At 38.6% G+C, this 22,274-nt stretch overlaps 1 protein-coding gene across 1 annotated transcript; it reads right to left on the reverse strand.

Moving 5' to 3' along the window:
- Positions 1–511: 511 nt before the first annotated feature.
- Positions 512–21,294, reverse strand: PIWIL3 (piwi like RNA-mediated gene silencing 3; the record flags this gene model as incomplete). Its single annotated transcript, XM_054695191.1, has 19 exons — positions 512–725; positions 896–1,043; positions 2,055–2,180; positions 2,850–3,003; positions 3,367–3,437; positions 5,994–6,097; positions 6,244–6,444; positions 8,676–8,745; positions 9,488–9,675; positions 10,430–10,544; positions 10,909–11,026; positions 11,962–12,088; positions 14,902–15,013; positions 16,943–17,143; positions 17,745–17,825; positions 18,444–18,562; positions 19,439–19,653; positions 20,514–20,642; positions 21,285–21,294. Coding segments are annotated over 19 exons (2,406 nt in total), but the record flags the coding sequence as incomplete, so codon positions are not given.
- Positions 21,295–22,274: the final 980 nt, after the last annotated feature.

The raw sequence follows: 22,274 nt of genomic DNA on the forward strand, positions 1-22,274 counted from the left end.
CCTTCTTTGTGGAAAGAGTGACAAAACATTTTAATGTTCCTAAGCCACCAACTTTTTAATCACATAACTCTCATTACAGTTCCACCAAAAATACACTCAAATTCCTACCTTAGCAGAGAACAAGCATATTTCACACATAGTTTTTTTTCATTCAAAATAAAAATTGCTATTTTTAATATTTGCTATCCCTGAAAACAAAATAAATGTTTCAAAAATAAATATAATTTTCCAAGGAATTTACTTGTTCACAGATGTAGTCTCTCTTCATCTGACTAATGTTCAACATTTGCCCCCCAAAAAATACAGTAGTATGGCTTTGAGTGTAAAGTGTTAAGGCATTTTTAGTGATAAAATGGTCATAATACATTTGAAAGGTCAACTGCAAAACAAAAGCCCCACACTCAGTTCTCCAGTCTGGAGAACAGAAGTCTCCCATTAGTGGGACTATGGAAAATAGCAATTGTCACTGTAAATCTTCTCCAAGTCCAATCAAGAATAATTAGTGTTTAAAATTATGCATCTAGGAAAATTAGATGTACAGCTTCAAAAGGAATAAAAAATTTACAAATTGTGGTTTTCAACATCCCATCAGGCTTTTTTTCTGTCGGTCAAAGGTAAAATAGACGGTCTGTCAGGGAAAGATGTGGCTCTTGGTGAATGCTCTGACCCACAAGGTAAGCCAGTTTGTGGGCATAGTGGCAAGGAGCAGGAACTCTGATGATACCCTTCAGGAGAAATAAGAAACACCCCCACCACCACACACACAAATTTAAGTTTGTATCCATTTTCCATAAATTTAAATTCGCAGATAGTAATTCAAAGATTCAAAAAGTATAGATTCAATCTTGAACAATTTTATACATCTGAAAAAAACCCAGTATCAAAAGATACTTACTGACATATTATAATACATGTGGCATAGTTTGTAAGTTAGACACTGTATTTTATCTGGGCTGAACTCAAATGTGTCGTAGATGATATTGTAATGAGTGGGGGTGACAGTACCATCTTTCACATGCTGACTTATGATAAAAAAGTCATACCTGGAATTACAGAATAGGAGAGTATCACTTATTTAAGAAGAAAAAGAACACAGCAAAGCCTAGTATCTGAAGTGACATTATAGAAACCCATCTCCTAGAAAATTTTCTTCATACTTAAGAAGGCTGGCTATTAAGCAGTCGTTTCATAAAGCAATTCTACAAAGGACAGTGAAATCATTGACCCAGGTAAACACTCCTAGGATGGAGACTTAAAAGCACATGTACTAATCAAAATCAACAAGCAACTATAAACCAGAGACACACTATGGGGGCCAGAGTAGAGGAGGGATTAGGGTCAAAACAAGGGGGGTGAGATTGTATGGGGAATATAACCAAGATGAAAATGCATACATTGTGAAAAAATGATGTAAAAATATATAAAATAAAAATGTAAAATATAATAATAATAAAAAACCTTATGTACTAATGCCTAGAGGAAGAAACATAAAATGGGCACATCTGATCTGTTCATAAGTAACTGGATTCAGAGATCCAGGGGTGGACAATTCCTGCCTCTCCCTAAGAATCACCAGAATACAGTCAAGCTTCCTACCTGGTAGAACTTATTATAACTTATTATAATTATCCAGGGTTTATAACTTATTATAAATACTGGATTCATTTTTATGTGTATCTTAATGTTCTTGATGTTTGTCATGCCTGTCATTTGTTTTCATTAATCTTTCTCTGCCTCCCTGTAATTTGACTTCATTTCTCCCTATCTGCTGATATAAATGTCTTTTGTATCCAATTGTAGTTTGCAAAGTTTTCATAATTGACAAGTCTAAAGTGTGCCAGAAGTTCAGCCATACTTCCTAACAGCTGAAGAATCTTAGACTGATATATTTTTTCTAATTTTATGAGAAAGTGATTGAAAACAGAAAAATCTATAACCCAACTTATCAGTCACATAATTATTAACCTTTAGATCAGCTCTTCAACTCATGCAAATCTGAAAAATTCCTGTTACTGTTTAAAGAAAGGAAATTTTTAAACAGAAAGATGGCTTACCATTCCCTATGTGTCAACTCTACATCAATCACTGTTCCTGGAGGTGGATTTCCAAATCTTCCTCGAGTCTCAATAAAAAATCTGGTATTTATTCGTTTCTTCACCACAATAAAAGTTAGTGCGAAACTTAAAAAAATTATGATCAGTGTCACTATGTTTCTACTCAGTTCTTCTCAGCAGCATTCAGCTGAAACATCACCTATGGGGGATACACTAAAAAGGCTGCAGGTGGCAGCTCTCTGCACATCCCAATTTTACTGTTTTAGCATCATGTGCCTGGCTCAAGGAGGAGGTTTCTACTCATCTGCCTGTGTACTAGGGGAAGCCTCTCTTCCTCACAAGGTCAGGGGCTCTTCTCTCTATGCTGGACACTAGGCTTCTCTACAAACAGATGACGCCTGAGGGCTTCCCAGTCCGGGTACCTACAATACTCCAGGATAAAAATGTTGAATAAGTGCAAACCATTCATAGCTTATAGGATTTAATGCATTTCTGAGATGAGCAGGCCCTCCAATATCACGTCTTGAAGGGATATTAGAAAAAAAGGATTCAAAAGGGTTCTGTGGGGATAAGCAAACTGCCACTGCATGTTCCAGTTCTGCCTTTTTCTCTGACATGGAAGGTGGAGCACAGAGTCCCAGGGGGAAGTGCTTATTTTCTCCCCCACCCACACACAGAGGCCCTCTGTACCAAGATCTGGCTCTTATCATTCCCATGTCAAAATTGATGCGGATATTTCTCAGAGACTGAAATGTAGAGCTTACACAATTTACACTTTACATTTTATATACCTACGGTAGTGACTTGAAAATCTCCTCTAAGGCAGACTCAAACTGTGGTATTTCATGGTCCATCAATGCTTGAAGCTGACCATCTCCCACTCCATCCCGATACACAATAACACCATGTGGCAGAGATGCATTATGTTTATACCAGAGTCTCAAGGCAGCTGAAAGGAAACATTAAAATAAGAGGTAATTTGGGATGAACAGACCAATGCCATTTTCAATGAAATCTAGGTTCATTTTTCAACACCTTAGCATTCAAGAGTTTTATTGCTTCAGTCTTCAGCCGAGTCCAAGAATTTTCAACACTATTGAAATATTGAGCCAGAGAGTATTTTGTGGTGATGAGGAGGAGGTTGCTGTCCTGTGCAGGGTAAGCACAGGATGTTTAGCAGCATCCCTGGTCCCCACCCACAAACAGAAGTGTCTTCAGTCATTGCCAAGGGTCCCCTGGGGATCAACATCTCCACTCTTGGAGAACTACTGGTATAGAGGGTCAGGTTCTCCAGTCTCCCCAGGGTACTGACCTTGCAAGCAAGCTCTCAGTCCACTCACAAGTTCCTGCCCTGTTTCCTGGAGAACACATTGGGAGAACCACCTGTTTGGAGTAAAATTAATCATCAGTCTGGAAAAGAGGACTCTTGAGGTTTCTTAATTTTAATTTAAAACTAATCTATTACCTCAAAAAAAATCACTCTAGCTGAGGATCCACTTAATTTTCATTTCCCTGCAGAGATCAAAGTATCGGTCTTTTCTGATAACTTACAACATTTTCTACAATTTTGAGTATACAGAACTATAGAGTAGAAACATGCACCGACATTACTGGAAGTCATGTGCTTTCAGGGTAAAATGGGTGAAATCCTTTCACCTAATGGAGGAAGCCACAAAATGAAAACTTGGTATTCCTGGGGATCTTCCTTGTGGACTGATGTCTTAAACAGTGGCCCATTCATCATAATGTGCTTTGAGGAAGCAATTTGCTCTGGAAGAGTAACAGCTACTCTGACTGTGTCTCAACATATCACATAAAAATGACCTTTGTGGGCCTCCCCGGAGGCGCAGCGGTTGAGCGCTGGGTTGGGAAGCTGCCTGCGGCCTTTGCCGCGCTGGTTCGATTCCCGGCTGCTCCCCGGCCACCAGAGGAGGGTCCCACATGGTGCGCAGACCTCTCCTGCCGCCCGCTGCTCCCCTCAGCAGTGTACCTCGGTCCTTCTGCCTGTTCTGCTCCCCGCTCTGGCTCTGGTGAATTCTCTCACCCTCCTGCGCTTCTGACTGTACCCAGTGCTTGTATAAATAAACAAACAAACAAGCAAATAAATAAATAAATAAATATAAAAAATGACCTTTGTGTCAAGTTTCCATCTCCTTAGTGCATTTCAGTTTACTTCAGAGTATTAGGACAACCTGGCATGATGCGCTTTACTTGTCTGCCTTTTCACCAAAATGTACACTACAGGGCCTCCCCTGGTGGCTCAGCGGTTGAGCGCTGGGCTGTGAAGCTGCCCGCAGCCTCTGCAGCGCGGTTCAATCTCCGGCCTCCTGCGAGGGTCCCAAATGATGCGCAGACCTCTCCTGTCGCGCCCGCTGCTCCCCTCAGCAGTGTACTTCGTCCGTCTGCCTGCTCTGTTCCCCACTCTGGCTCTGATGAATTCTCTCGCCTTCCCATGTTTCTGACTGTACCCAGTGCTTGTATAAATAAATAAATCAATCTTTTTAAAAAAAAGGATTAAAAAAAAAAAAGAATGTACACTACATGGGATAGGCACTTTGGCTCTAATTTTCACTGTTGCCCTCTCTGCATTTGAACAGAGCAAGCACTCAAAAAATCTACTAAATAAATGAAAGCTTAATTCTTCCCTATGCTCACAACATTAGTTTCTAAATCTAAAACAAACAAACAACAACAACAACAACAAAAACCAGAGCAAGACAATGTTACTCTATTGACACAGAGTACAGCCGGGAAAAAAATGTCATTTGTGAAATAAAGATGGGTCTTCCTTAAGATTACATTGGAATTATACTTTGTGGGCCACACACATCACTAAATATCCGGCTGACTTGTGTTGGTCAGATGTGTGGTAATACACAAGGAATGACAAACTCAAGAGTGTACAAACCTCTTGAAGGTGGTTTTTATTTAAGCTCTGAAAATGAAAGGAGCCCAGGAAAAAAGGAGCAGCATGAGACAGAGAAATGTGCCTCCTTTTACAGGCTTATTAGACATAAATGTATGAGAAGGTCTATCCTTCTAGGCCACTGGTAATGTTCCCATGTCCTGTCTTCATCCATGTACAGCCTAATTGTTCCCCCATGTGCTTGTGATCCCTGTGGAAAGACTCACTAAATGAGCCCATGGTGGGCAGAATTCTACCTGTCCTAATCCCTTCCCCTGGCAATAAGGTGAGATATTGCTCCAGGGAATATGTTACATGGCACAGCTCACTTTGATAATGAGGTTTTCCAAATGGGGCTTATCTACTTCATGAGTCCCTTTAAAAAGTAGGGGGTTTTCTCTAGCTTCTAAAAATTAAAAAGAAAAAAAAGAAAAAAAAAAAAGAAAAGCAGGGAGTTTTCTATGGCTAATGGCAGAAGAGGGAGTTGGAGATCTTGTAAGCAGAACAAAAACTCAGTGTGCCCTGGGGTGTGGGAGTGGGGAGTGCCAGAAGGACTGTAGATGAAAGTCTAGGAGCGGAGACTGACCCATCACTGACAGCGAGAAAACGGAGACCTCTGTCCTACAACCGGAAGGAAATGGATTCTGCCACGACTATGGGTGCTTGGAAGAGGATCTCATGCCTCCAGATGACAACATGGCCCACTTTCTTTCTGACACTTTCTTCTCTGTCTTATCAGACTCCAAGAACCATGCAGAGACAGATGCCTGACCCACAGGACAGTGCATGGGCACTGGGTATTGTTTTCAGCTGCCATATTTGTAGTACTTTTTAAGGCAGCAATAGAAAATGACGTAGAAACTTCACATAAAATGTCCTGGGAGCATAACTTTGCCAGAAGATCAGGAAAGCACATTGTTAATATGGACAACTTGTTAATATGGAGCTTGTCAACTAACATTCGTTAGGTCCACTTCTCCTATCTGGATTATGGATAGCGACTGACCAAACAATAACCACCAAAGTTTACTCACTGTGTTAAGTCTTCATTGCAACTTGCCACAAATGCTGCAATTGACTTCCGTCGATTGACAATATCATGGAAACAATCAATACCAATGAACATTGCGTTCTTCACCTTAAATTTTAAAATAGATAGTAAATTGAGTTAGGGAAGAATACAAGCAAAAATTAATAATCAAACTTTAAAAAAACAGCTAAATAGGATCTCACATTCCACTAAACACATACAAAATAAAGGGGAGGCAACCAAACCCAACGTACTCCGGTGTCCACTTTCCAGAGGGCTCCCCCCATCTTGCAGTTCATCTGCTGGGCAATTTTTGTAGCAATGGTCTTTTCCACTTGGGGTCTTTCTAAGGTCCGTGCCACCACACACTGGCTTGGAATTGGGCAGCTGACACACAGGTATTTTTTTATGCCATCATACACTTCTTTCTTGTCACTGGACAGCACACAAACAACCTTGAAAGAAAGCAAACATGAAATTCACCAAGATGCAGTAATAGTGATAGAGAAATGCACACCATGTTGAGGAAGCTAGTTAGGTATTACTGACAAAGTACGGTCTAGAGTCACATTAAACAATGATGAGAGAACTTGGAAGAAACAGACTGCAAAACAGCTTATTGAGCAATATGCATCAGCTGCTAAAACTTGAAAAATCCTTTGCTCTGGTTTATTTAAATTCCAGGAGTTTATCATGAAGTTAAGGATGGGTTAAAACAGAGACTAAACTATGCCGTCAGGATAGTCACCATTTATGGGATGATTGTTATGTGTGGGATGATTGTTATGTGTGCGATTATTTGCCTTGGTTCATTCTTTCAACCTACTGAGATAAATACAATTATCCCCATTTTACCACTGAACAAACAAGCTTGAGAGTTCTGGAATCTGCCTGCTTTAAAAGATGCAGAACATGTTTTGAAATATTCACCAGGATATCCAGTAGGGCACTGAGCACTTAGAAAAGGTACTACTTGGTTTGATCCTGACTCTAATGAAAAATGATCCATACTATTTTTAGAAGATGTTTTGGGAAGACATCTTTTATCAGCCACCTAAGCAAAGTCTCATTCTAGGCTGAGTTTCCCTTTCACATGGAGAGGTGCTGATTTTACCAAATGCTTACCCAACATGAAAAGAAATATTTTCCCCATAATTCACCACACTGACCATTTAATCATTTTTCTAAAATTTATCCAAATTTACTGGCACACCCTAGACCATGGTGTTCTAATATCTTTAATCTTCAGTGAATCTACACTGCTGATATCTGCTCCTGCTGGTGCTGAGACTTACCTTCTTATCTTCACTCTCAACATTAGATTTTATTATGTCAGCTTTAGGTTTGTTGGATGTTTTCTGTTTAGTTTCTGCTTTTTTTGTTTGTTCCATTCTTCTTTATTTCAATTTACTGTGTCCTCAGTAAATTAAAATTCAGACTTTATTCCCAATGCTTTCATCAGGGGTTGTGGGTCCTGGGTTGCTGTTTCTTTTCATGTAGGTTTTGTTTGGTATATAGGACTTATGTGATCTCCCAGTTCTAAGAGGTTGTCTGTTTTAAATTTCTGTTGGTGTTATTCTCTTTCACATATTATTACTAGAAATAATTATTTGGTTCTTGAATGTGTATGATTTAATGATTTCTAGCTGTAAAGTACTATGGTTAGTTTATGGTCTATAGGATACCAATCCTTCATTATTTTCCTGGGAATTCTCCAACCCTATCATGACCAGTTAAATACAAAGACAAATCAAACCTACAGACTTATTTTAAAGAAGCACAGATTTCACACACACACACACACACACACACACACACACACACACACACACACACAGAGAGAGAGAGAGAGAGAGAGAGAGAGAGAGAGAGAGAGAGAGAGAGAGAGAGACATTTATATATGTATGCTTTAGTAGGTTAGTTGCTCAAACTTTTAAATTTGAGTTTTAAATCATATAGACTCTATGGATCTGTGTTTTCTGAGAGTGGTTAGCTAACATTGCTTACTAATATTTCAGCTTCTGGAATATCATGGACGTGTCTCTTCCTGAGAAGAACTAAGCTATTCAAGGTATCCTTCAGAACAGCCTAAAAAGTTCCTTAGTGGAAACTAAAAGAAAGAAAGAAAATCTGGCCTTTATGTTTTGTGATCAAGAAACCAAAGATCCCTTTTAAAGAGCATCTTGGAGAAAGAATCCAAGATGAATTATGGGGAAGGAATCAAGAAGGAAGAAAAGAGACACTGCTTCAGTAATTAAAACAACACATAATAATAATGATCTAAGCCATTGAGTGGAGAAAGGAAAGGGAAAATCCCAAGAACAATACAAAGCAAAGGTACAAACACATGCTAGAAGAGACAGCTCACAGATGGTCATAAACACGGTAGGTGACAACTGGGGAGGAAGATGGTGAATGGCATGATTACCAGAATCTACTTTACATGTGTAGAGTATTTTAGCTTACGAGACTTTTTATAATTCCAACTCCTCAAACCAAAAGAATTAGCACAACATGTGACAGTTAGTAGCTAAAAACCAAAAGTCTGCATTCAGCTATCTTACAGACGTAAACTTGTATTTGTTGGCTAGTTTCAGAAACCAATGACAACATTCTAAACGCTAACGTATTTACAAATGCAGTTTCAGACAATCACTTAGGGTCTGTTCATAAAGCAGACACTTACCATCTGTGTTCTTTCAGCATTTTTTTCTATGGTGCTTACATAAGAATCAACTGAATCATTCACTTCAAACCTAGAAAATAAATTGATCATCTATATTCAAAAAGTAATGAATAGTAAAATATATAACAGATATTTTATCAGCTAATGAAACATGATACCAAGACAAGATAAAATACCATACTAGACCATTTCAATTAAAAGACATTGGAGTTGAAAGCTCTCTTTTAAACAAAATAAGTTTAATTTGGGGAACATGATTGGGAACAAGTCTTTTGCACCAACCCCCCACCCTATGTCCATAAACATCATATTGCTTATTCTCAAGTCTTTGTCTCCATCTATCCCAATAGCCACAAAGCATATAGAACAGAAGCCTGTTAATATTTGTTGACTAGAGTAGATTTTACTTTTTTTTAAAAAAAGATTTATTTATTTATGCATACAAGAGCTGGGGTACAGGCCAGAGATGCGGGGGATGAGAGGATTCACCAGAGACAGAGTGGGGAACAGAACAGGCAGATTGACTGAAATACACGGCTAAGTGGAGCAGCAGGCAAGACAGGAGAGGTCTGCTGCGCCATGTGGGCTGCTCCCCAGCCGGCCGGGGATCAAACTTGTGCTGCAGAGGCTGTGGACTGCCCCATAGTGTGGTGCTCAACCTCTTGCGCCACCAGGGAGGCCCGATTTTACTTTTTTGTTTACAAACTTTCAGTTTGGAAAGGTGACTGGTTCCTAGAATTTAATATTTTCAGTTATCCCAATTTCAGTTTGCTAACAACTGATTTTTTAAATCAGAAACAATTTCTACTCACGTGGTTGGGCGCCTCATAGTTATATTCATGGTGGGTGTCACTTTATATAGATTCCTCTCCAAGGATAGGGCGGCATCACGACTTCTCTTAGTATAGAGCAGTAACCAATTATCCAGTGACTTTGCATTAATTAAATGTGTAGCTCTAACATCTCTGGACCACTCTGCATGTTGTGGATGGGGCACGAACTGGAGGAGAATTCCAAGACATGGTGTACAGCATCATTGTAAAATTACCTAAGATCCTTCCCACTGAAAAACTACTTCCTATTGAAATAGTACAATTTTAAACTGTAGTCATGATTGAATTAGGTCTTTTTTCCTTCAGCTATAGGCTAGTAATACCGGAATTCTATCGTGGGTCACTCTGGATTATTCTGATTCTAGGCTTTTTGACTCTTAGGATTTGCCCTGATAAAATAACCACAATACTAATAGATAATGGCACGTGGGGCATTTACTATATGCTAAGCAATTAATGTGTTCTTTTTTTTTTAATTTTATAGAGGCATGTTTTTATTTATTTGTTTGTTTGTTTTGTTTATACATGCACTGGGTACAGTCAGAAGCGCGGGAGGGTGAGAGAACTCACCAGAGCCAGAGGGGGGAGCAGAAAAGGCAGACTGATGAAGTACACTGCTGAGGGAAGCAGCGGGCGGCAGGAGAGGTCTGCACGCCATGTGGGACCCTCCTCCAGTGGCCGGGGAGCAGCCGGGGATCGAACCGGCGCCGCAGAGGCCGCGGGCAGCTTTACAACCCAGCGCTCAACTGCTGCGCCACCAGGGAGGCCCTAATGTGTTCTTTTTGAGTGCTTACTTGTTCTCTCATGCAGAAAGAACAGGCACTCTGAGAAGAGAGGTTACCGAGATGCATGCTTTAGTTCCTTTTTGTGTTATTCGTCATTTGACCAGAACACAACATGACAATTTTGAAACTGTCTTACTTTTACACTTCCTTGGGAAATCGTTACTTCTTTCAAAACTCTTCCTGAGAGGGACAAAAAGTTGGTATCAAAATTCAAATTCCAGCGCTGAAACTCCGTTTGCGTAATCTCATGTCTAAAAGTTAAAGTATTTCCCAACAATCAAACCAAACAAAATAAGCAAAACAATCATCCATTTGCAAAACATGGAAATTTTCCTCTAATCTGAGGTTCCCTTTTGCTTGTTCTCAGATAAACTCCCTTAAACTGTGGAAATAGTCTTGTCCTTTTTCTCCTGCTTGTGCAGGTACTCAGAACCTCTTTACTTCATTCCCCCCCTGGAGGCCTCCTCTAATACTGCAATAGAGGAAAAAATAGAGTTATCCCTCAACACAGTGTTTTCTTCACAGTCATTTCTCCATTGAAAGTTCTGAGATACCAAGGGACCTACATAGGCCTCAGCTTCAGTGCGTGCACACAGTCCAAAAAGTAGCACTTACTTAAGTATTTTATTGATGAAATGTTGTAATTCACACCGTCTTTCTTCTGGATCCAACCTCATCTTTTCAGCTAATTCTCTCATCAAAATGTTGTTTTTACGAATTTTATCTGATAGACCTTTAAAGGAAATAAAAAAATAAAGCTGAACAAGCAAGAATAGGTTTATATTAGAGAAGACCTCCTTGTCACCTCTGGGAGAGGAAAAACCAAGAGGCCACAGGCCTGGTCTGTGGAGTACTGTGAAAAGCCTGCAATGCAGCATTATACCTGGCCCTTTTTTTATTGATTAAACTTTTTTCTTACATTGTTCATTTTTTTTTTTTCAAAGATTCATTTATTTATTTATTTATACAAGCACTGGGTACAGTCAGAAGCGCGGGAGGGTGAGAGAATTCACCAGTCAAAGTGGAGAGCAGAGCAGGCAGACTGACGAAGTACACTGCTGAGGGGAGCAGTGGGTGCTGCAGGAGAGGTCTGAGCACCATGTGGGACCCTCGCCCGGTGGCTGGGGATCAAACGGTGCTGCAGAGACTGCAGGCAGCTTCGCAACCCAGGGCTCAACTGCTGCGCCACTGGGGTGGCCCTACATTGTTCATTTTTATATAATATTTGATTTCTCCTTTCAGGTGTACTCCCACCAAATCTCCCAACACCACATTCCCGTGAACTGTCACTATAGTCCCTTGTGCTTTTCCCTCCTGTTTTGACCCTTCTCCCTCCCACTCCCCTGCCGTGTGCCTCATAACTATAGTTTGCCTGCAAGTTTTGTGGGTTTTTATTTTTACCCTTTTTTCAGTTTCCTTATATTCCTTCTATAAGTAAAACCACCCAATTTTTTTTTCCCTTCTGACTTATTTCACTGAGCATTATCCCTTCCAGTTCCATTCATCTTGTTGCAAATGGCACAAATTCATCTGTTTTGATTGCTGAATAGTATTCCATTGTGTGTACAGACCACATCTTCTTGCTCCAGTCATCTGTTTTGGGGTATTCAACACCCGTCCCTTTTAAGAGGGGTTGTCTTCTCTAGAAACTGCATAGATCCACAGTACCTGTCAATTTGCACAACTGAGGAATCAGCTGTATAGGTTGATGGGCTATCCCCTGTAGGCTTTTTTTCCATTTTCCTTTGCTGATCAAAAGTGGCTGAGACACGTCAGTGATCTCTGTATTGTATTTCTGCTCAACAAAAGAAAAAACGCTGGCATGATTTATCAGCAAAACCATAGTAACATTATGTAAATAGGTATTAAGTATATTTTGGGATCACAAAGGAGCCCATAGGTATGCAGGTGATACTGTTTCCTTAAGTTTAAGAATGCATTAAATATTCTCTTAATTTTGATGTGCCAGGGATTCACATCTCTCTTATAAATATTCCTGGGCAAGGGGAGTAGGACACCTGCACAACATATTGGAGTCATTGGGCTACCCTAACTCATATATGTAGATGAGAGAAGGACCCTTAGAGTGTCTATTTCTCACCACAATATTGCCTTAAAATTTCCTTAAACACAATAAAAAATTTTCAAGAGGATTCCTGCACATGAAACAAAATACATGGCTACTTTTTACAGTTGTGATTCCAAATCTCTTCCCAACAGTTTTCCTGCCTCTGTCCCCCAAGATCTTACTCTGCTTCCAGCAGAGGGAGGTATTGTCAAAGCACATACAGAATGCTGCCATTCTCATACCACGGGGCTGCCTTTATTCTTCACAGAGGTTTCTCTGCTATTTATTAGCAAGGTCCTCATCAATGACAGTTAAGCTACATGAATTCTGGTTTCACCTGTTTTCAAATCATCAGGAAACTTCTCAAGGAGACCCCAATTTGGAAAGAAGACAGCTCAGTGGTCATAGCTCTTTTCACCCTGAGCTTAGCTACTATTGTCACTTCAGGTGACATTGTTACAGTTTTTTTTTTTTTTTAATTCTTCAACTGGTCTATAGTCATCTGAAAGACAGTTGGGATTCACCTCCAATCCTCTGTCCCAGAGCATTCTCAAGGTGGGAGCTTGTGTATATTATACATGTATGTGTAGAATCATGGATAAGTTACAACAAGAAAATGTTACACATAACTCTACCAATCCTAAAAAGATTCTCAATTTCAGTGTATATCCAGACATATAGCCTTTCAGATCTTTTCTCTCTACGCACAGCTCTGCTTAACCCTTCGAAATGCACTTATATCACAATTGACTAGAGTATGAGTTAGGGACCATGACTACTTTAAAAACCCATTAGTGTGGGTTTCTGATAAGTCTACTCACCATTAATGAAGGTTGGGCTGCTAGCAGCTATGGTGTGCAGAGCTTCTGGATGCCCCTTTGATCTTAGCATACCTCCTCCTCAGGATGCTGCCCTCCTCAGGGTTCAGCATGACTTTTCTCATTCATATCCAGGAGCAGAAATGGGTTGACAGCAAGGAGGACGTGCCCTCTCCTTTGAGGCCACTATGTCTAGCACCGTTGCACACTCCAGTTTTGCAACACATCATGGAAATATATCTCATTCCCATGTCGTTCCCAAGCCAGCACCTCCCACAGACTCCCACTCTGGTAAATGATGCCAACATTCACCTACTTCCTTAAAGAGTTATGTTGCAGACTCCTCTTTCCATCACATTACTACATATGAATTGTCAACAAATCCTGTCCATTTTTCACCATCTACCCCAATCCAGGCCACTATCATTTACCCAAGCCAACTGAACAGTCTCTTTACTGGTCTCCCCATCTCCATTTTAATCTCCATTTTATCTCCATACAGCTCATGCTCTGCACATTATACAAAATCATATTTAGAATAAAATATATCACTTCAATCATCTACATATGACCATTCAACAATAAAATCCAATCATCTTTCCTAGAAGATAAACTGGCCTGTTTCTTCTCTAAAGAACATACTGTGATCTGCATCTATCTAGAGTTTTATACTTTTAGCTCTAACATTTAGGTCTGAAAATGTACCTTTGCACTATTCTCTTCTTATCTGCATACAGCTCACGCCTTTTTGGCATTTACATAACAGCATCTCAGAAATTTTCCATGACCACCCAGTCTAATTAGCCACCATGCATTCTCCATAATATACCCCCCCACTTTAATTATCTGCATATCTGCACATCCCTTATAACTTTCAGAATAGTTTTCTTCTTGTTTACCCACACTCTGTCTGTCAGGAGAATAAAAGTTCCTAGAAAGCAGAGAATTCAATTGCCTTTCCAATGTGTATTCAAGATATGTGATACTCACTAAATGTTTTTCAGATTGAATGAACAAGTATTAAGTGTGGAGGTTAAATGAGGAAAATGTTAAATAGAACCATTTCCTTAAGAGATGTCAGAGGGTTGTGTTTTCAGTGGTTCTAAGTAACTATGCTTTAGGTTCCAATATGAAAAATGCAAGCTGTTCTTTTTCAAATCATCCATTTACAAGTTCTTTCTATTTGCATCAAACAGCTGCAATCCCTTTGCTTCTTTCTCTTTTGGCTGCCAAAGCTAGAAAACCAGCCTCTGTAACTGGTGTGTTTTAGTCTCCTAAGTTTAATTGGAGTTTTCACGAAGAAATGAGTAATATCAAGAGATATATGAATTATGACATTTAGCATATAATTGACATTTCAGGTGGTAATTGGTCATTCTTTTTGATCTAAGCTCCATAGATTGAAATTTATATAAAAGGTTTTTTCTTATCTGAACCTGTAACATATTTTATTTTTTACCTAGTAACCATCTACATGTTTAAAACTACCATACCCGTTTTTAAGACTGACAGGAGTGGCCATATGGAACCCATTCCAATTATGTGACATTACCTCATATACAAGGCACTTTTAATACACAAAAAAAGATCTACATAGATACGTTAAGCTATAATACCCAGAAGGGAGAATATACAAATATGCACATGACTTCAGAGAAACACAGCTATGTAATATGAAAAAATATAAGATTTAAATATATTGAAAGAAACAAAATTTCAAACCTGTTTGCAGTATTCTTGATAGCTAATTAGCGTGCCCCTTGATGTTGTAAATTTAGATGTAGGATGCTCCTTCCAATTAACAGCATCCACCCTGTAGGTTTTGTTGTTGTAACTATAAATTAAATCACAACATGTATTATTTCTGGTTTTTTGATTGCCTGGGTTTTACATGATGCAAGTAATTGCAGGATATATTTGTTTTAAGATTTATTCACGTAACTATTCAACCATGTAAGTTTTCAGTACATTCACAGAGTTGTGTAACCATTAACACAATCAATTTTAGAACATTTTTGTCACCCAAAGAAGAAACATCACAAACATGAACGGTCACTCCCCATTTCCAACCAACTCCTTAGGCAACCTCTAAATTACTTTTTGACCCTATATACTTGCCTACTCATCACATTTAACATAAATTGGATAAAATACAATACTGATATTTCCTGACTGGCTTCTTTCACTTACCATAATATTTTCAATGTTCAAGTTTGAAGCTGCAGCATGTATTGGTACTTAATTCCTTTTTAGTGCCAGATAATATTCCATTTTATGATAGACTACATTTTTGTTCATCCATTCTCTAGCTGATGAAAATTTGGGTTGTTTGCACTCTTGAGCTATGATGAATAATGATGTTATGGACATTCATGAGACTATTTTGGTGGACACATTTTCATTTTTCTTGGGAATACAGCAGGGTAGAATTGCTGGGTCATACAGTAATACTATATTTAGCATATTGAGGAAACACCAGACTATTTCTCAAAGAGGCCATTTTTTTATAGCAGCGGTGCATAAGGGATGGTTTCAAATTTTCTACTTCCTTGTCAACACCTATTGATACCTTCCTTTCTAGTTTTAGCCATTCCAGTGGGTATGAAGTGGTATTTATCTCACTGTAGTTTTAATCTGCATTTCCTTAATGGCTTATGATGTTGAACATCTTTTCAAGACATCACTGGGCATTTGTATATTTTCTTTGGAAAAATGTCTATTCAGATCATTTGCTGATTTTTTTTAAACTTGGGTTACCTTTCCATTACTAAGTTGTATCCATATACATAAAGAAAACTTACAAGTTATTTATGAGATGGGAGGTACAATATATCTATATTTTTCTTTTATCATCATTTGTGCTTTGGGTGTCTTATCTAATAAGATTTGTTTGCCTTATCCAAAGTCTAGAAGATTTAATCCTATATATTCTAAGAGTTTTATACTTTTAGCTCTAACATTTAGTTCTAGTTAATTTTGTATATGTGAAGTGCAGATGGATATCCAGTTAATACAGTAATATTTGTTGAAAAGACTATTCTTTCCCCAAATAGTCTCGAAACCCTTGTTGAAAATCAACTGACTATAAATGTGAGGGTAAACTTCTATATTCTCAGTTCTCTTCAAAATCTATATGTCTACTCTTATACAAGTACCATGCTGTCTTTATTATTGCAGCTTTGTAGAAGTTTTGAAACTAGGTATGAGTCCTCCAACTTTACACTTACAATTATTTTGGCAAGTAACTTTAAATCTATTCTCTATCAACTTAAAGTTTCTGGTGAAAGGAGATTAAAAATAAAAACTTCCTTCAAATGGAAATTTGTTAAAAGGATTATATAATTAAGTACTGACTTTTAAAGCAGCTAAATGCAAAGAGAAGGGAAAGAAGAAATTCAGAAGGAGTAAACTATTACTATTCAGAAGGAGCAAACTAAACTGTGAGAGAGATCACAGCAAGTGACTAAATTAACATTAGGAACTTCACAAATAGCAAAGTCTACAATTGACACACATTCCTCTCCCGAATTTATTTATATATGTAGATATGTAGATGTATATGTACACATTATATATACACACACATATATACACACACACACACATACACACACCAAATGAGAAAAAGTGTCTAATGATTCTTGCCATTTTCATACTCTTTCCACTCCTAAACCTCAATGTTTAATGCTTAGAAAATTACAGGATCATCCCTTATAGAAAAAAGTTATCAAAGTGATTGGATAGGTTTCCAAAGTCAACTTACGTGGTAAAAACAATTGATCCAACTAATTCCTTATCAACTAACTCTTGAGTCTCTTTTGTTGCCTCTCCTTCTCCAACAAGCTTTCTTATTATATCGAAGGCAGTTTCTATTCGAATCAGTTTATGGATCACATCAGCACAGAGGGTAATACTGTTCTCATATTGAAGAACAGAAGTAATATAACCACACCAGATTTTCAGACTGCAAATAGAAGAAGTTAGATGTAGTTATCAAAGTCCAAGCTTTGAACATAAAAGCAAGTGTTATGGAGCCTAACTCATGGTCCAAAATTGATACTTAATTTCTTATTTTTAGTAATAATTAGTCTTTAGAAGGGCCTGCAAATGGAGATTTACTAGATGTGCTAGTTATAAGTACTACATCACCTTTGTTAAGTCATTTTTATTACCACCCAGATAAATGTATGAGAAAATATATATGATGTAATCATATACATATGTGCCAATAAGTAATATATATATACACACACATATGTAGCTATAATAGTTATGATTAAAAATATTTTCCAAGAGAAGTGCCCCAAATTGGGGTGATTATTTAGGTTTCCTATGAGGTTTACATACTAAGTGAATATCTTAAGGGTTATGTTTTTCATGCTAGGATTTTAAGAATAAATCTTTCACTTTAAATATAAATTAAACTGTAACTTAATTGTTCACAGCCTTGGGTGCCACTGAAAAGGCCATCATTTATAAATAATGTCACTTCAATGAGAATAACTTTCTCAAAAACACTTTCATGATTATGTCTACAGAACATGTAACTTTCCATTTATACAAACTTTTCTGTTCGGAAGTCAATTTTTTTATCATTCCTGTAATAGTTGCGACCAAGTTGTTTCATTTTCATTTTCTTCAAAATTCTAAAAATTGAAAAACAAAGTTTGGTTGAACTAGCATTGAATATTCAGCAGGCTGCAACACAATGGACACATTACAAGGGGAAAAAGTCTGTTACTTTATGTTAACAATTAACACAAAGTACCTGACATAACAAGTAAATTATATTATAAGGTAGATATTAAAGTTCTTTTAACTTCAACAATGTCTCCTTTACATAATATAAAATATTGTACAAAGACCATCAGAATATCCTTCAGTACCAGATATGGACCAAAACATCTTTTTTACATTAAATATGTCTCAGATATTTATTTTGAAAATTTGTTCATCATAGTGAGTGCAAAATTTAAAGTATTTGCCTCAAAAAGGAATGTTGCTTTGCATATCTGACATCTGCTACTCCTCCTAGATGAACACCAGATATGGGCAGTGAGGAACATAGGGAGAAAAAAAATCTAAGAGAATGTACCACATTAGTACAAGACTAGTGAGTCTCAAGTGTCATCTTCAAATCCATTACTCTCTCCGTGCATAAGGACTAAGAGCACAAAATGCTACAAACAAATGGCTATGTTCACCACCCGTACCACATAGTACCACACAATCAAACCTCATGCAAGCTAATCTCATTAACATACCTTCTCAAGAGAATGTTGTAATAGCGTAGGAGATCAGGGTCAGAGGGCTGGAGTTCTTTGGAGAATTCTATTGTGATCACATACATCTGATTATTGAATTTTCTAGACAATGTCATATCCTGAAATAAAGCAAAACAAAGGTCCAAATTTTCTTTCAGGGAAACTAAACTACATTCTCTACAAGTCAGTATCACTTAGTCATCCAGAACCCCAACGTGGCAACAGCAATCCTTTCCCACATGTAGAAAACGTGATTTATAAGACAACAGTGAAGAATCAGAATTATATAAGTCACAACAATTTTTTTTTTACCCAAACAAGTTCCTACACACTTATTTGGTTAATTAATATAGAAGTTGAAGAAAATAACATGTCCTTTCCCCATTTTTTTTTTTAATTTTTGCTAAAGCTTTGGAGGAAACAATAGAAAAGTAAATTATCCAAAACTTCATGATCAGCATATTTGCAACACACTGTGCTATTAAAAAGTAAATGATTTTTTTTAAAGATTTATTTATTTATACAAGAACTGGGGTACATGTCAGATGCGCAGGAGGGTGAGAGGATTCACCAGAGACAGAGCGGGGAACAGAACAGGCAGACTGACGAAATACACTGCTGAGGGGAGCAGCAGGCGAGACTGGAGAGGTCTGCTGCCCCATGTGGGACCCTCGCCAGCCAGCCGGGATTGAACTGGCACTGCAGAGGCTGTGGACAGATTCACAGCACTGTGCTCAACCGCCTGCACCACCAGGGGAGGCCCGGTAAATGATTTTTTGACTCCATTATTAAATAAAGCTTAAACCCCAAAAGTTGGGACATTAGATATCAATGATAAACATAGCACATGGGTTTCATTACAAGACAAATGGGTAAGAGATCTTCAGAATGGCTCCACAAATTGTTGTACAGAATCATTGAAAGTTTTGCTGTAATGAAATGAACATGCAGGAGAATGAACAAAGTCAGGGAAATGTTAAATAATGTCACTTAACCCCTTCATCCAGCTTGTGAGGTAATAATAAAGAGTTTCCATCAAATATCTGGTGATTTCCAAATAATTTTTCAAGTTCTACACGTAAATGTTCCTGTAACATTTCATCACCTTCATCTGGCTGGTAGTTAACGTTGTACTTATACGTGGCAGTCTGGAGGCGAGATCTCATTTGGAAATGATTGGAAAATAGCTTTACCATTCTGCCTTCGGAGCCTGAAAAATGAGCCACATGTCAATAATGAAATGAGTTTGGACCCCTCAAATATTTTTTTGTGTAGAAGAACTGGGGTGAAGGCTAGAGGTGCGGGGAGGGGGGTGGCAAGAGGATTCATTAGAGACAGAGTGGGGAGCAGAACAGGCAGATCCATTGAAATACACTGCTGAGGGGAGCAGCAGGCAAGACAGGAGAGGTCTGCTGCGCTATGTGGGTTAGCTCCCTGGAGGGGGATAAAACTCAGGCCAGAGGTGATAGCACTGAGACTTAACCCCTAGGCCACCCGGGAGTCCCCTGAAGCCCAAACAATTGAGACAGCACAATATTGAGAGGTAAAGTTAAGTCAAAAAAGAACATTAACAACACAGAAACACGTGCATCTGTCATACAGAATGCCAACATCAATATAGATGAATTCTTATGTAATTATAACTTAGGAAGTTAAGAAAAATATATAAGAAAGATATATTAAACAAAAAGAGGTCAAAATAAAACCTCTGCAACACCAGGCTTTCAAAAGAGGGCCTGGTTGGGGGAAGCAGATGCCACTGCATGCAATGATTTTTAGGTTTCTTTAAAAAACAACAACAACAATAACAAAAAACTCAGCGCAACCAAAGAACTAGGTCACTCTAAGCAGTTATAAGAGGAAAAGAGAAAAACAGACAATACTTGAGGATCTTAAAATGACTCTTCATTCCTGCAAAAGTGAATGTTGCTACAAAGAGGTGAGCTGGTGAGGGGATCCCTCCACTTAGAGGGATGTATGACATTTCACAGGCTCACACACAAACATGGATCTTACCAAACATTTAAAATGAACAAGTCCTTAAAACTGGATTGCCAGTGGCCCGCATACCTGTTTTCGACTCTCTAACATGTTCCATGTACTGCCGCGTATTCACCACCAGGTCTCCAAAAACTCCTCTGCGAACCCTCCTCTCGCTCAGCGATGCCTTCTGCAATCTGGCTGAGAGTTGCTCTTCTTCTACATTTAAATGTGAAAGACGTGGGATTATATAGTTAAAAGGGGAAAGTTTTAGAAAGGATAAGATTAATGGCAGGTACTAACTACAATAGCCAGGGTTGTTTAAAGTATTTAAAGTCCAAGCCATGACGTGAATGAATACATACATTTTAGTCGTGGGTCACCAGCGAAGGGGAGTGTTACCCAGAAGACTCTCCCAAAGAGCCCCAAGTCCCCTTCCGTGCTTAGCTTCACCTCTCATTCATCCCTGCTGTGCTATTTCATTAGGTGTTTGCCCAACGTGTTACAGGGCAGGGAGAGGGGCAGCCCAAACCCTGTAAACCTGCCTATTCTAAATGGGTTCTGCCATCCGCCGCATCAACACAAAACATATGAGACTTTAATGGGAAGGAACTTTAATAAAACTAGGAAACAATACAGGAAAGGCAAAGAATATAGTTTCTAAATCAAGCACCCAAAGTTACCCGTCCCCTCGTGGGTAAAACTCCATCCAAATGGGATTGGCCCAGAGCAAGGCCCCAAAGCCTGCCACAAGTCTAAAGCACCTTCCAGTGGAGACCCACAGAAAAGGTTCAGAAACAACCAGACAAGCCCAGAGGAAAAGAGCAAAATCAACATCAAGATAAAAGCTGCCATTGTCACCTCCCCACGGGTCTCACCCACATCTGTGTCACCCCGTCCATGACCAAAAGACAAGCGCAGTTTCTTCACATGTCTCTAGGCTCCATGTGCCTCCTCCAGGTCTCTTTCTGGCTCCATCCTGCTTCCTTCCTCAGTCTCTTCTGCAGCTTCTCCTCTCCCTGTTCAGCTCCACCCTCCCTTGGGTGGGGCAGGGAACCTCCCCCTTTCCTGGGGACCACCCTGTTACAAAAGTACAAGATTCTTCAGGGCAGAACCATCCCTCTCTATACCTTGCTAGACCTAGCACCTAGCACCACACTGCCCTCTACTGGGCAGGGCGTCAGAAAACACTGACAATGAACAACCCATTCAAAAAAAGTGGGGACCTATCTACTTTTTCTGAACAGCATCTGGGAAAGCCTCTCACACTATTTTTATTACATTCTAATGTTCATACAGATTTAAATATTTCTTTTACAGGGTCAATATTTGAATAACAGTACAAAGCTCTCTCTCAATGAGAGCTTAGAGCACTGTGAAAAATAGACTCACAGTATTCATGAACCCTTCTCCCCTGAATGGCGAATACACTATACCATGGGGTACAAAAAATGTTACTTTGAGAAGCTATTGTCCCTATTTATGATGATCTCATAAAGTATTAGTCCGAATATTTTTATAGAAAAACTCATACATTTTCTACATAAAAAATGTCTACATGATTTTATCAAAATAACTCTCAACTCATTCCAGACACATCCAGCAGTCAGTCACATCAGTGAAAGGTAACAGCAGCTAGCATTTGCTCTGTAGAGCACTTTACATACAATATTTAATCACAACTACTCAGCTATGTCCTATATGTGATAAAGATAGGTGTTTTAATTTTTGTATGTAAATTTATAACTTCATTTTATGGAATTGAGATTTTGCATCAGCTTACTATAAAATATTTACCTGCATTTTCTTTTTGTACTGTTAAAGCTTTGACCCCCTGATAATATATTTTGC

The sequence above is a fragment of the Talpa occidentalis genome, unplaced genomic scaffold, assembly GCF_014898055.3.
Source record: "Talpa occidentalis isolate TD23 unplaced genomic scaffold, MPIMG_talOcc4v2.1 talOcc4.14, whole genome shotgun sequence".
Taxonomy (NCBI): domain Eukaryota; kingdom Metazoa; phylum Chordata; class Mammalia; order Eulipotyphla; family Talpidae; genus Talpa; species Talpa occidentalis.